This window comes from Zonotrichia leucophrys, chromosome 8 (genome assembly GCF_028769735.1).
Source record: "Zonotrichia leucophrys gambelii isolate GWCS_2022_RI chromosome 8, RI_Zleu_2.0, whole genome shotgun sequence".
In the NCBI taxonomy this organism is placed as follows: domain Eukaryota; kingdom Metazoa; phylum Chordata; class Aves; order Passeriformes; family Passerellidae; genus Zonotrichia; species Zonotrichia leucophrys.
In genome coordinates this window covers 28,384,732-28,397,438 of record NC_088178.1, presented here as the reverse complement: position 1 = coordinate 28,397,438, position 12,707 = coordinate 28,384,732, and the positions used below count along the sequence as shown (strand labels likewise).

General features: G+C 44.9%; 1 protein-coding gene across 2 annotated transcripts in view; it reads right to left on the bottom strand.

Annotated features, from left to right (window-relative positions):
* Positions 1 to 12,707, bottom strand: part of PATJ (PATJ crumbs cell polarity complex component) — a 144,077-nt gene that overhangs the window by 13,939 nt on the left and 117,431 nt on the right. For both annotated transcript variants that reach the window (XM_064719301.1, XM_064719300.1), the window contains exons 34-37: positions 8,008 to 8,091; positions 5,060 to 5,253; positions 3,203 to 3,350; positions 2,093 to 2,179 (exon numbers count right to left, since the gene is read on the bottom strand). In XM_064719301.1, coding sequence (XP_064575371.1) covers positions 2,093 to 2,179; positions 3,203 to 3,350; positions 5,060 to 5,253; positions 8,008 to 8,091 — 513 coding nt within the window. The remainder of the gene's footprint in view (positions 1 to 2,092; positions 2,180 to 3,202; positions 3,351 to 5,059; positions 5,254 to 8,007; positions 8,092 to 12,707) is intronic.

Sequence of the window (12,707 nt, the reverse complement as noted above, 5' to 3'; positions counted from 1 at the left end):
GGTGCCCAGCTGGGGCAGGAATTGTTTTGTCTCCTGCTCTGTGCACAGAGCTCACCATTCCCTCATGTGAAGCTCAGAACTGCAGACTAAAGCAGCACAGAATCTGAATAATATCAAATTTAAAACCTGAGGTATCATCTTCAGGCTCTGACCCTTGAGGAAACCCAACCATCAATTTAGGAAGTGCACCTGAACAGGTTCCACCGAGGGCCAGACCTTTCCAACTGAGCTGCCTTGTCCAAAACAAAGACCTGCTCCATCCTTGTCCATGCAGAGCAGAGATTTCTCCCCAAACCCACCAGCTGGTGACTCAAGATCCCTGACACATTTATCCCACTGGCCAGAGTGCAGCTGTCAGTGACAAACACCAGGCACAGCACAGCTCCCAGCCCTGGGTGCCAATCCATGGCCCAGTTAACAACATTTGCAATGCCTGTCAAAGAAACCCTTGTTTCTATTTCCAGGGCTCAAGGGATGCAGTGGGCCCAGAAAAAAGCCAAGTGAGGACAAAAGGTCTGGATGCTCTTGGCCAGCACCTTCTAAAGCAGAGCTTGCAGTTGTGCAAATCACTCAGGCTGGTTTGCTGCATCATCTGCCAAGATTTTTATAACTCTTGGAAGGGTTTTGGTGAGAAACATTTATTCAGTTTTCAAAATCACCAAGTCACTTCAGAGCAGGGAGATGAAGGCTCTCAAACAACTCTGCATCAAGGAGATTAGGATTTCTTGTGGTAAAAGAAAGGCAGGATTTACCAGGTTCCTGCAAAAGCCTCTTATGCTACAAAAAAGGGAGATGATGTCATTGGATCTGAATTTTTACCTAAACTCACATTAGATATTATGGCATTTTGCTTCCCTTTCAGCTTGAGCTTCACATGGTAAAACCAGGTGGGCAATTTTTAGCTGTCACTTTTTGATTACCTTGATACAATGGCCAAAACAAAATCTAATACCTGGCTGCTGACTTAATGCAATCAGTGCAATTTCCCTCTGTTCCTTCACCTCTCCCTGCCTGCTGCATGCATTGCAGATGTTTTTCCAGAGCCAGTATTTTTAAAGCTGGGCTCAGCCCAGCTGTTCCCACATGGTTTTAGCCCCTCCTGGTTCCTCAGCACCTCCAGCCAGCCAGGGCCACTGCTGGCCCTCAGGAAGTGAAGAAATCCTGCCATGCTGTGATAATTTTGGCACCTTTTTGGGGCTGTGAAGAAATCCCGCCATGCTGTGATAATTTTGGTACCTTTTTGGGGCTGCTCATGGACAGAACCCTTCCAGACCTCCTTAAAAACATTCCTGCTTTAACTCACATCTCCCCTAAGCCTCCTATGGCCCCTCCTCTCTGTTTCCAAAACACAAACCCTTCTTTTAGCAGTGCTGGATCCCCTCATGTGCAGCTTCCCCGTGGCCAAAGCCCCCCACAGCCTCTCCCTGCTGTGATCCCCCCCTTTTAGACACTGGCACCCTAAATAGAATGGCAAAGCAGTTGATTTTCAGAAGGAAAACTCATTAAGAAGAAGTTTTCCAAGTCACTGTTCCTTGTTTCTCCCCCTGCAATGCTCCAGGTTTAACACCAAGAACTGGAGTCTGAGCAGAATGGGGGGCACAGGGAGAGGGGAAAGGCCCTGCTCTGATTGAGAAATGAATTGTTGTCCTTGCTTCAGGTAAAGAGCAAGCGAAGCAGGAAATTGCTCTGTGTTCTCTTGGAGAGGAAAGCAACTCTCCTGTGGTTCTGCTGGAAGATAGGCAGAGATACAGTTTGGTTCCATTAGCTCCTTTTGATAGACAAAACAGCTGCACCAAATAGATTCAGGCAGTTTTTGCAAGTCTTCAAACCAAAAATTTCTGGGCATCATCACTTGAGAAAGATATTCCAGATTTTTGGTGTGTCTTGGGAAGACACTCCTTCAGCAATAAATACATTAACCAGCTCTTCTGCTCCGTCAGCATTTCAGCACTGAAAATGATGGGGATAAAATGTTGTGTTCCCCACCCTCAGCAGTGTCTGTGGGAGGATGAGCTCCATGTGCACATCTGTGCACCATCCCTGTGCTCTGCCCCTCACAGCTCCACTTTAAACAGAGGAATTTGTCACTAACCTGACTGTTCTGGGATGTTTTCCTTGATGACAGCCATGACCCAGCTCGCAATCTCCCAAGCTCAAGATGCACCAGGCCTTGGGCACACTTGGAAAAAAACCAAAAAAACAAAAAACAACCCACAATGTACAATTTAAGTAGACATATAATATTTCATGCTCTCCTGGAGAGAATTATGTTTATATTCAGCACCACAAGTCCGTGAAGAAAGCCACAAGGAATGCTCAAAACATGAACACTTGTATTTAGACAATACAAAAAGTGGATTTAGGCTTGTCCTGAAGGTTCCTCCTGGTTGCTGAATTTAGTATGAATCTCCCCCCTTGCAAACTGATGGCCAATTTACTCAGGAAAAAGAAACAAAACCCCCAAACTCTTTAGCAGAGATTTGAAAAACCCTTCAGAGGCAAAATGCTGCAGAAAAGGGCGAATTTAACCCATATGGATCCAACTTAACAAAATACCCTCGCACCACCGGTTCCCAATTCTTAAATAGGTAAACTTTTGGCAAGGCACCAGCCCTGAATGGAAAAAGCAAGGAAATAATTAGCCTTTCCCCTGAAGAATGAAAGAAATCATGTGCAGAAACAGTGGTGGGGATGGCAGGGGGAAGCCCTGGGGGCAGATGCAGTTTGGAACAGAAATGGGTCTTCAGCATGCACTGATGGCACTCGTGGCCATCCCACCCCTGCCCATGGAAAAAGGCAGCTTCTCCCAGAATTTCAGGGTAAAATCCCCCCTGGAGGATGGGAAGCTGTGCAGGAACAGATTTAAGCTGTCATTTTAGGTCAGCACAGCAAAGCCAAAGATTTATTTCAGTTTTGGTTTGTGTTACCACTCCCGTTTCCAAGTGTTTTTCTAACACAGTTGCATTTTGAAATAAATGCCTAAATACTAAATGTGCCTTTGTGTTCCTGCTTCATATCATCCAATTCCTAGAAATACACAGAGAAGTGACTTTAAATGAACCTCCCAGTTATTTCCAATGAAATTCCTGTCTCAGTAATCAGCTGGAGCTGTCCTGTGTATGGTAAATAGCACTTTAGGATAATTACCTTGCACAGTGTCAGTAACTGCAATTCAATATCTCAGAATGTATTCTGTACTCACCTTAAGTGTAGTGGCAACAGTCTCTTGTGAGGCATTTCTCATATCCTCCCCATTTACAGACAAAATCTGATCTCCTTGAATTAATCTTCCATCTAGGTCTGCAGCTCCTCCTTTAACAATGTCAGAGATAAACACTCCACTTCCATTTCTAACAATGCAAGAAGCATATGGCTAATTACACAATCCAATATTCTTTGGGAGACCAATTTAGATTACTTGCATTTAAGAGACATTAAAAGAAACCTGTGAGCAGAGGAAGAACCAGTTTTACACCCCATTCAGCTGTGTAAAAAATCGATGACTTTTAAAACCACAGCAAGTTTTGCTAATATTTAATGCTGTCTTTCTCCTTGAACTACTAGTTCTGACTGTAGGATACATAGAGATTTATGGAAAACACCATTTATATGAATAGGATTGGTCTATAATGGAGTTAAACTATCTCCTGATGGGTTAGTGGTGGAGCTGGCAGGGTTAGGTTAAAGGTTGGACTCAGTGATCTTGGTGGGCTTTTTCACCCTGAATGATTCTGTGGTGTGAGCTGGTGCCAAATCTGGAATTTTTTCATCTTTCACCTGAAGCACACAACATTTCCCACCCTGAATTATACCTGGGCACCATTTAACAAATTTCAGCAATTGGGTTCTTTCTAAGGAGAGGATCCCCACCATGAAGAATTCAGGAGTAGCACTGGAAGTTCAGCTCAGAAGCAAAGGGAGGAGGGCTGGAGACTGTGATTACCATCTGCAGGGTAATTTACATAATCTAAATTAATTACCCACCCCACAATCTGCTCACAACACCTGGGTTAAACACTGCCACCCAAAAACTGCTGCAGAAACTCTGCTGACCACGGGCAGTCAGGATAATGACACGGTGCTTTGTAATTGCAGAAGTAAATTATTTTTGGCAATGCAGGATGGCAACTCCAACGCTGAACAAGTGTCATGCCATAAATCTCTTTTAGCAAAGGAAGATTAAAACTATCAGTGCTCTGGTTTGAGTGATCTAATAGCAGTGGTTTAGAGATGTATCAGGAAAAAGTCACATTTTATTAGGCTGCTGTTACTTCCCACTGTATTCCTCTCTACAATTCCCTGACACAAGGGTGGAACCAGGACAGGACAAGAGGAAACGGCCTCAGGGGAGGTTTGGGCTGGATATCAGGAAGAATTTCTTCATGCAAAGGGTGGTCAGACATTGGCAGGGAGGTTTGGAGTGCCCATCCCTGCAGGTGTCCAGGGAAGGACTGGAGGTGGCACCCAGAGCTCTGGGTGGGTGACATCGGTCAGAGGTTGGGCTGGATGACCTTGGAGGGCTTTTCGAGTCCCAGTGGTTCTGTATCTCAGGTTCTGCTCTGCAAACTGCTCTCTGCAGTGTGGCACAGCCCCCTGAGCTGCTCAGGGCTTGGGTCTAACTCAGCCTCTCACCCTCCACTGGCCTCAGTGCCTTTGAACCGAGCATGAGATCAATCCAACTCACAAATCCTTCTGCAAGGAGATAGGGTAGGTTTATCCCCTAGTTCAGAAACCAGAAGAGCCATGGTTAGGGCCTGCAAAGCCCTGAGACAGAGCTACCCTGGTGGCACAGGAGAGTGAGCCCCCAGTTCTGCATGGGGTCCCCTCTCTGTGCTGGAGCTCCCCTGGGCAGCCACAGCCTCCAGTTCTCAGCTCTGTTCTGACACAGCAGCCAGAACCACAGCCCCATCCCATCCTGGGAGACATCTACATATAAAATTCTGCTCCTTATGGAGTCTTCCCCCTTTATTTCACATTCCATAATGTCTACAGTTGTTTCACACATCAAGATCCCAATTATTCCCCATTGGGAGCGCTGTCAGACCAGAGACACTCTTACCGTTTCCCAGCTATGCTGAGCCCCAGCCCTCTGCCCGTTTTCTTTTGGATATCCACAGAGAAAATCTCCAGGTTTTCCTCATCCTTGTAGTGTGCCTCGTTCCTGTACACCACCAGCTGCACCTTCTGGGGCGTCTGCCGGAGGGCAGTGATGGCCTCCTCGTGGCTGGCGCTGCGCAGATCGATCCCGTTCACCTGCAACCAGCAGCGTTTGCTTTCCCCATGACACGGATAAATGATCCTTTCATCACACCCTGCCCCTGGGTGACAGCCCACATTTGTCAATCTGACACCCCTTGGTGCTCTAATTGAGAGTTCCCATTCCCAGAGGGAGATCCTGGGTTTCCCGCGGAGTGTGAGCTCGGAGCTTTGTGCCTCTGCCTGCAGTAAATCCCAATAATCAGAACATTTGGGCTGGGAAGTTTTGGGTGTTCTTCCCTGCTTTTTAACTTCAAGCCTTTGGAAACTCAAGCAATGCTTCTTTCTCTGTGGGATGTGCTCCTTTGAGCTCCCTGTGTATCTCAGTACTCAGATCCCTTCTCCCCCAGCTCGGTAATATCATCAAGATCAAAACAGGGAATCAGAAGCACCAGCAAATAAATGGCCTCAGAGAATCCCAGCAAATAATGGCCACAGAGAATCCCAGGCAGGATGTATTCAGTGGTGATTTTCCTTTTTCCCCAATAGATGGCACACCAGACCGCTGCTGGAGCAGCCAGCTAACACTTCTCTTACCAAAACCTGAGGTGGTTTCAGCATTTTAGCAATGTCAGAGCAAGAAGTTCTGCTTAAATGTTCCATTAAAAAACCCTATTGGAATGTGAAATTCAATCTAATTTTGCCAAGCCTGATCCACAAGTGCCCTTTAAGGTGTTTGCCAATATTTTGTCAACTAAATCATCTTTTATTTCTTCATACCAAAACATATCAATACTTAGACATTTTTGAAGTCTCTTTAGGAAGCAGCATGAACTGCAACAGAATAACCACAAATGTAAATCTACTTCCATGAGTTTTAAGGCTATGAAAATATTTCTCAGAATTTCTAGATATGCAAAGCTACAATAATATCTAATTTTACATTAAGATAATTAAGGCTAATCTTTATTCCCTATATTCTTTTGTACCAACTCTGCACACATTTATTTATAAGTGCATTGATATTCTCTCCTTGACACAGGCATCAACGTGTGCTTTATCACACTAATCTGAAACTAATTCAGCCATCTTTTTGATTAATACAGCTTTTAAAAGCTGAAATAATAACAATATTATGGCTCACAAACATTAGCACTTTCCTGTTTGGCCAGAGAAGAATTAATTAACCTGCTCCATTCTTACCCCCTAATTACTGTGCTCTGTTAATACCCCGTTATTTATAAAACCAAAACAACACTGGGCCTCAACGCTAACAAAAATATTTGCAGTGCAAGAGCTGTAAAGACAACTCCCCAAGTACCCCTTGCTATTTTCCTAACCCTACACACCGAGGCCTTAATGGCCATGCTGGGAATTTGTCCTGAGCTGACAGCAGAGCTGCAAAGCAGCTGCTCTGAACCCCTGCCTGACGCAGGTTTCATTTGCAGACCAGCATTTCTCTCTTAACCCTTTCCCTCCACATTTTCCCTGCTTGTCTGGGGGAAAAACACCACATTTAATCCCAGCAGCCATTCCCAAGCTGAGTGGAGTGTGGCCTGGGGGAGCTGGGAGGGATGCAGGGAGGGATGCAGGGATGCTGGCAGGGATGCAGGGAGGGATGCAGGGATGCTGGCAGGGATGCAGGGAGGGATGCAGGGATGCTGGCAGGGATGCAGGGATGCTCACAGGGATGCAGGGAGGGATGCAGGGATGCAGGGAGGGATGCAGGGAGGGATGCAGGGAGGGATGCAGGGATGCTGGCAGGGATGCTCACAGGGATGCTCACAAGGATGCTGGCAGGAATGCTCACAGAAAACTCAAGCCCCAGCCCAGGGGGCTTAAAGACCTCAGCACAGAACCCAAGACCCCTGTGCCTTTGATTTAGCCCTTAGAAAAAACAATTGCCAACCTTTTATAAAGAATTACAAACCATGAAAGGTTAAGTAGAATGATAGTGAATTTATCACAGAGTGAAAAAATAGATTTTTAAAGTTTTTAGAATGAAGGTTCAAAAAGCAAGATTGAAGAATCTAAGTGTGGCCAGCCTTTCTCCTTCTTCTTGGCCTCCATCTCCTGCTGTGATGGTGGCACTTTTAGATTGGTTTAGAGTAGAAGCTCACTGTCTAACATAAGTGATAAGTATTAAACAGTAATTGTAAATATTGTACACGTAGTTTTTAGTATAAAAAGATAACACCACCCCAAAAGCAAGCAGAGTGCCTCTAACTGTCTTGCTGAGCAGATCTCAGCAAGACAAGAGAAAGAATTTTATAAATAAAATACAATAAACAACTTTAAGACCAAAAAATGAAGAGCTCTGGCTCCTTTTTCGAGTGCCAAGCAAAGAAAAGAGACTCTCTAATATTTCTCAGAGTCTGTGGGGTGATGCTGACAGGGATGCTGGGGGGTGATGCTCACAGGGATACTGGAAGGGATGCTGCAGCCACCTTCTCCTGCTCACCCCACGTTGTCCCAGCTCAATGTTTGGATTTCAGGCAGAGCAGAGATACGGGAGTGGTGCTGGAAGAGCAGGGCTCCGAATGAAAGATTAAAGAGATGAATAATACCAAGCTATTGGACATGACAGCTGAACTATGTAATTCAAGAACTGCCTTGCTCAATTAAATTTAATGTATTCTCAATTTGTACCTTCAGTTTATATGAATATATAAGGAAATATGAATTTTTCAGGACGTTCTTGGTGACAGAAGGGAAGCCTTGAGAATGGTTCCTCTTCAACCTACAAGGGAGCTCTGTTGAACTGAAAACAAGTCTCCACAACCAAACACAGACACAGAGAATGTCATTTACCTCCAGAATCTGATCACCAGCCCACAGTCTGCCATCTCGGGCTGCTGCCCCTTCTTCATAAACTTCATGGATCACTATGGCATCCTGTGGGAAGAAGGCAGAGGCATGAATCCTGCTTCCCCATCAGCCCCAAACTGGCCACCATGACCCACCCCACACTCCCCACCATCTCCACAGGCAAAAACACAGCACTCCAAGCCAGGAGAAGCAAGACTGTAACACAGGTTTTTCAAATTTTCAGTGTTTTGGGATAAGAAAGTGACTCCTGTAATCAAAAACTGGTATAAAGGTACAAAGGATTTTGTTCCCCACTTCAGGGCAGTCTTGTCTAGAGCTTCTTCCATCATTTTTATGCATTGGCACCAGCAGCACATGAACTCAGTGTGAACTGTAGTATTAATATAGTCTACTTTTAATGATATTATTTAAAACCAGATTCTTTGGAGCTATGAATATTTTTAGGGACTTGGCATAGACCTCAGCTTTAAGCAAGAGCTGAATGCCTTGTGGTAAATAGCACTGGTTAAATCTGTAAGAAATGAAATCCAGAAGAAAGGAACAATGGCAAATGTTAGTTTATTACTGAGGTTGGAAAATGTAGGCAGTGGCAGATGTAGCTTCAGGGAAGGTTTCAGTGATTTAATCTTACTGCCAGCAATAGATATCCCCAAAGAAAAAGCATTACAAAGAACACACTGTTCTCTTGCTGGTGCTTTCCCTTTGCATTGTTCTGGTTTGTTTGTTTCTTTTTTTTTTTTTCTTTTTGTTTAAAAAAATATATATAGGTGAGCATCCTGTTACAGAGCTTCATCTTGCAGGATGGGATGCTCCTGTTTGTGTGCCAAACCTGCTCCTCTCTCAGCAGAACCAGCAAACCCTCAGCCTCAGAGCTGGCTCTGGGCAAACACTCGGAGATTTTAAATTCCACACGTAGGTTCTGGATAACCCAAGCTCAAATAACCCAACAGGAACAAGCCAAAGAGGAGCTTTCCCACAGAGCTCCCAAGGAAAGCTGGTGAGGTTGGAGCATGGGAACCCCGCTGTGGGATGGAGCAGGGGCAGGGAATTGCTGCTGGGGTGGGAAAAGTTTGGAGCTCTCCAAGTCTGGATATCACCCTTGGGTACATCTCTCACCATCAATTCGCCCCTTGCCCCATGATCCTTTCCCAGCACAGAAAAAAAACCAGAACAAAACTGCAGTGCCCTTCAGGTAACGCTCAGATCACGACACTCAGATCACAATTCCCTTTCATTCCCACTACAGCTCATTTAATGATGGGATCTTGCTGGAGCACAGCACCACTGCCACGGGTTCCCTCTGATCCATGGACACCAGTCCCTGAAAAAAGCCTGGGGGACTGCAAACACAAATGGATTACAGCTGATACTAGAGTTCCAGATGGGGGAAAAGGAGATTTCAATCTGCACAAATGAAGGGGACACACTATGAGCTGGGTAGCAAGTAATTAAGAAAATCAAAAGAGTGGTTTGATTAAAAAATAAAATAAAATACAGATATATACACACACCCCTGGCAACTGCAGGGTTTTTTTTGCAATAACTGAAGCAACAAATACTAAAAAAATAGAGCAGCACAGGCATGTCCATCTTCTCCCTGTTGTGGGGTTTGGGTTGTTGTGGGGTTTTGGTTGGTTGGTTTGGGGTTCAGGTATTTTTCAACTTTGTTTAACAAATGATGGTGTTACTCCAAAGCAGTGCAAGAGATTTTAGGCAGGGAGAAGTGGCCAATGAGAGAACACAAAATATTGACCAGCTTGTGAAGAAACATCATTCTCACCAGGGCAGTGGATGGCCAGGAGGTTTGGCAGAAAACTGACAGAAAATCATGGAATTGCACAGTGGGCATGTACACAGGATGGTCAAATTAAACCTTTTCAGACTGGATTTAATCTCATATTTCCTCAAATTTGAGCAAAGACCTTTCAATCACATCTTTTTAAGTTTGTTTTCCATCTGTGGTTGCTTTTAAAACATCCACCAACCTGGAGTTAGCAGCTTTTCCCAGCACTGCTTTATTAAATGTAAAACTGCACATACCGAAGGCTCAGACCCAGGAACCACCAAGTGTTATCAGCTCGGATAATCTGCATCATCTATTTGAAAAGGCAACACTTCAGTGCTACACTGTGGTTCCTGCATGTGTGAGAAGCCAGACCCAGGACTAAAAATACACATGGCATGAAAAGGTACATTCCTGCTCGCTCTGTGCCTACCCTGCAGAAGGAAACATCTCGTTGATCTGCCAAAACACTGTTTTTCTTAAGCGGGATTTTTTTTAAAGTAGTGTAGCTGAACCAGGCTTATCAAATCGATTAAAAACAGAACACAGCAACGTGTCCATGATGCACTGTAAAGATTTCTGAATAGTCCATAGGCATAAATGTCAGTTTTAGTTTTCCTGAGCTTACAAAGCATGGCAAACATCTCTTTCCTCTGATACTCCTGGGATCAGCTCAAAGCACTTAAACCAGAAGTAATTTTTTTTCCACTGGATCTAGTGGGATCTGGATAAGACTCTGTTAGTTTTGATCATCCATGACAAATCACTAAAACCAAACCAAACTACTGATGCTAGTGAACATTTTTAATAATATCAATATTTTAAAAGACTTTATGCAGTGATGAGATGTCATATTCCAGCCATCCAACCAAGCTGTAATGACTCTATCAACAGGCATGGATTGAAGCTGGAACACCCCTCTCAGTCCCTCAGAAAAAAACCAGAATATATTATAACTGAAACAATACATTCATTTAAAGGATGGCTTTTGGTTTCTGGACATCTGCAGCTCCTGTTCAAATTAAACGTGTGCTTGATATCAAAGCTCAAAATCAATCAGTCAAGAGGGATGAAGAGAAAGTGGTGTCCATGTTCAGCTAGAGGCTGTGAATTCATGGTGGCTCTGGACAGATTTCCCCATCCCTCCCCACCTCCTTTCACCACCAGTTTCATACAGATTATGGCTCTCCATGGTGGAGCTTGGCAGAGTCACAAAAACCCTTCGTGCAGGAGGGGAAATAAAAACACTCCCGTATCAAGAACACACTTGTTTAAAAAAAGATACCCAGCTGCTGAAAGCACATACTTCATAAAGTTTACAAATCCATTCAACAAACTGGGGCTTTAATCTTTGTATATTTTGACAGAGCACAGTCTGGGAGCATTACACAAATGGGGAATTAATGCAGAGCTGAGCAGCTCTTGTCTGGGATGGAAGGATGCGGAATATAGCTGGGCCATGCAAACTGTGCTTCTCCATGCTAAACAAAGTCCACCCTGGCAGGTGTAAACTGAGACTGCCCAACCATGAAAACACTGAAAAAACCACAGATGTGAAGTGAATTTCCCTGTTCTGCTGAAATGACCATCCTGGGCTCAAAAATGTTGGTGCTGAAGGGCCTGCAGCCCAAGGAAATGGACTGAATGCACTGACAGAGCACTGCATGGCCACAAACATCACCTGCAAGGCAGAAATATTGCAAATATTTCCCAAATACTGCAAAAGTACAGCTGTTTGGGATATGATGTGCCCCAAACCTGGCAAGAAGCAGAAATGGTCTCCAAAGAGTAAGGATTCAGCAGGGTTCAGGCTGGAGCTGTGGGACAGGCACAGCCCTCACCAGCAGAGCATTGCTGTGACTGAGAACATCCCTGTGCCTGCACAGCTGTGGGGCAAAGAGGAGGCACAGGAGGGAGAAAATGAGGGTTTGGCTGTGGAAGTGAAGGCAGAGAAGCAGGAGAAGCTTGTGGAGCCTCTTGGTCAACACCTCCAAGAGCGAAGCTGGTGCAGAGTGAACAGCAAACAGTGAGGGCAAGGGGCCTGACAGGAATTAGCACCCACCTCTGGAAAATAAAGCTGGCACCACGAGCACAGCATGGTCTGCACTGCACTGCCCTTCATCTGAGGAGGAGAAGAACCCTGAGCTCCCAGGGAGATGGATCTCAACTCCTCCCCCAGGCCGAGGATGTTTTTCTGCCTGATTTGTAACGATGCAGAGACCCATGAGGGGAAGAATATCACACTCAGCCCTCAGCAAAGGGCACAGACAGACATGTTAACTCTGAGCATTAAATTCAGCCAGATTGACAGCTTAATCTTTCTATCTTAAATGTCAAGAACTGGTATGGCAGAGACCCCAGGCAAGGACCACGGAGCACTGCCCTGACTGAGCCTTTGGGAGGAAGGTGGTGAAGTCAGCATCCTGTTCAGGAAAATCACTGACCAAGTGATCCTTAAAAGCCTGCAGGAGCATAAACCATGGTGAGAAAGCCTCACAAGCTGCTGGCTTTAGGCTTGGGCTGCTCACGTTTCCTGCAAGTTTGCAGCTCCTGAGCCAGTCTGTCGCAGACAACTTTTATAAAAAAATCCTTTCCTTAGGATTTTTCCTCCTGAGAAGCTGGGAGGCCTCAGGAGCAAAATGTAAACAATGGTTATCTGCTGCTGTGGGATGCAACAGGTGCATCTGGGATTGGTCTCGTGGTTGTTTCTAATTAATGGCCAATCACAGTCAGCTGGCTCGGACTCTGAGACAGAAGCTTTTGTTATCATTCCTTTCTATTCTTAGCCAGCCTTCTGATGAAAACCTTTTCTTCTTTTGGTATAGTTTTAATGTAATATATATATAATAAAATAATAAATCAGCCTTCTGAAACACGGAGTCAGATCCTCGTCTCTTCC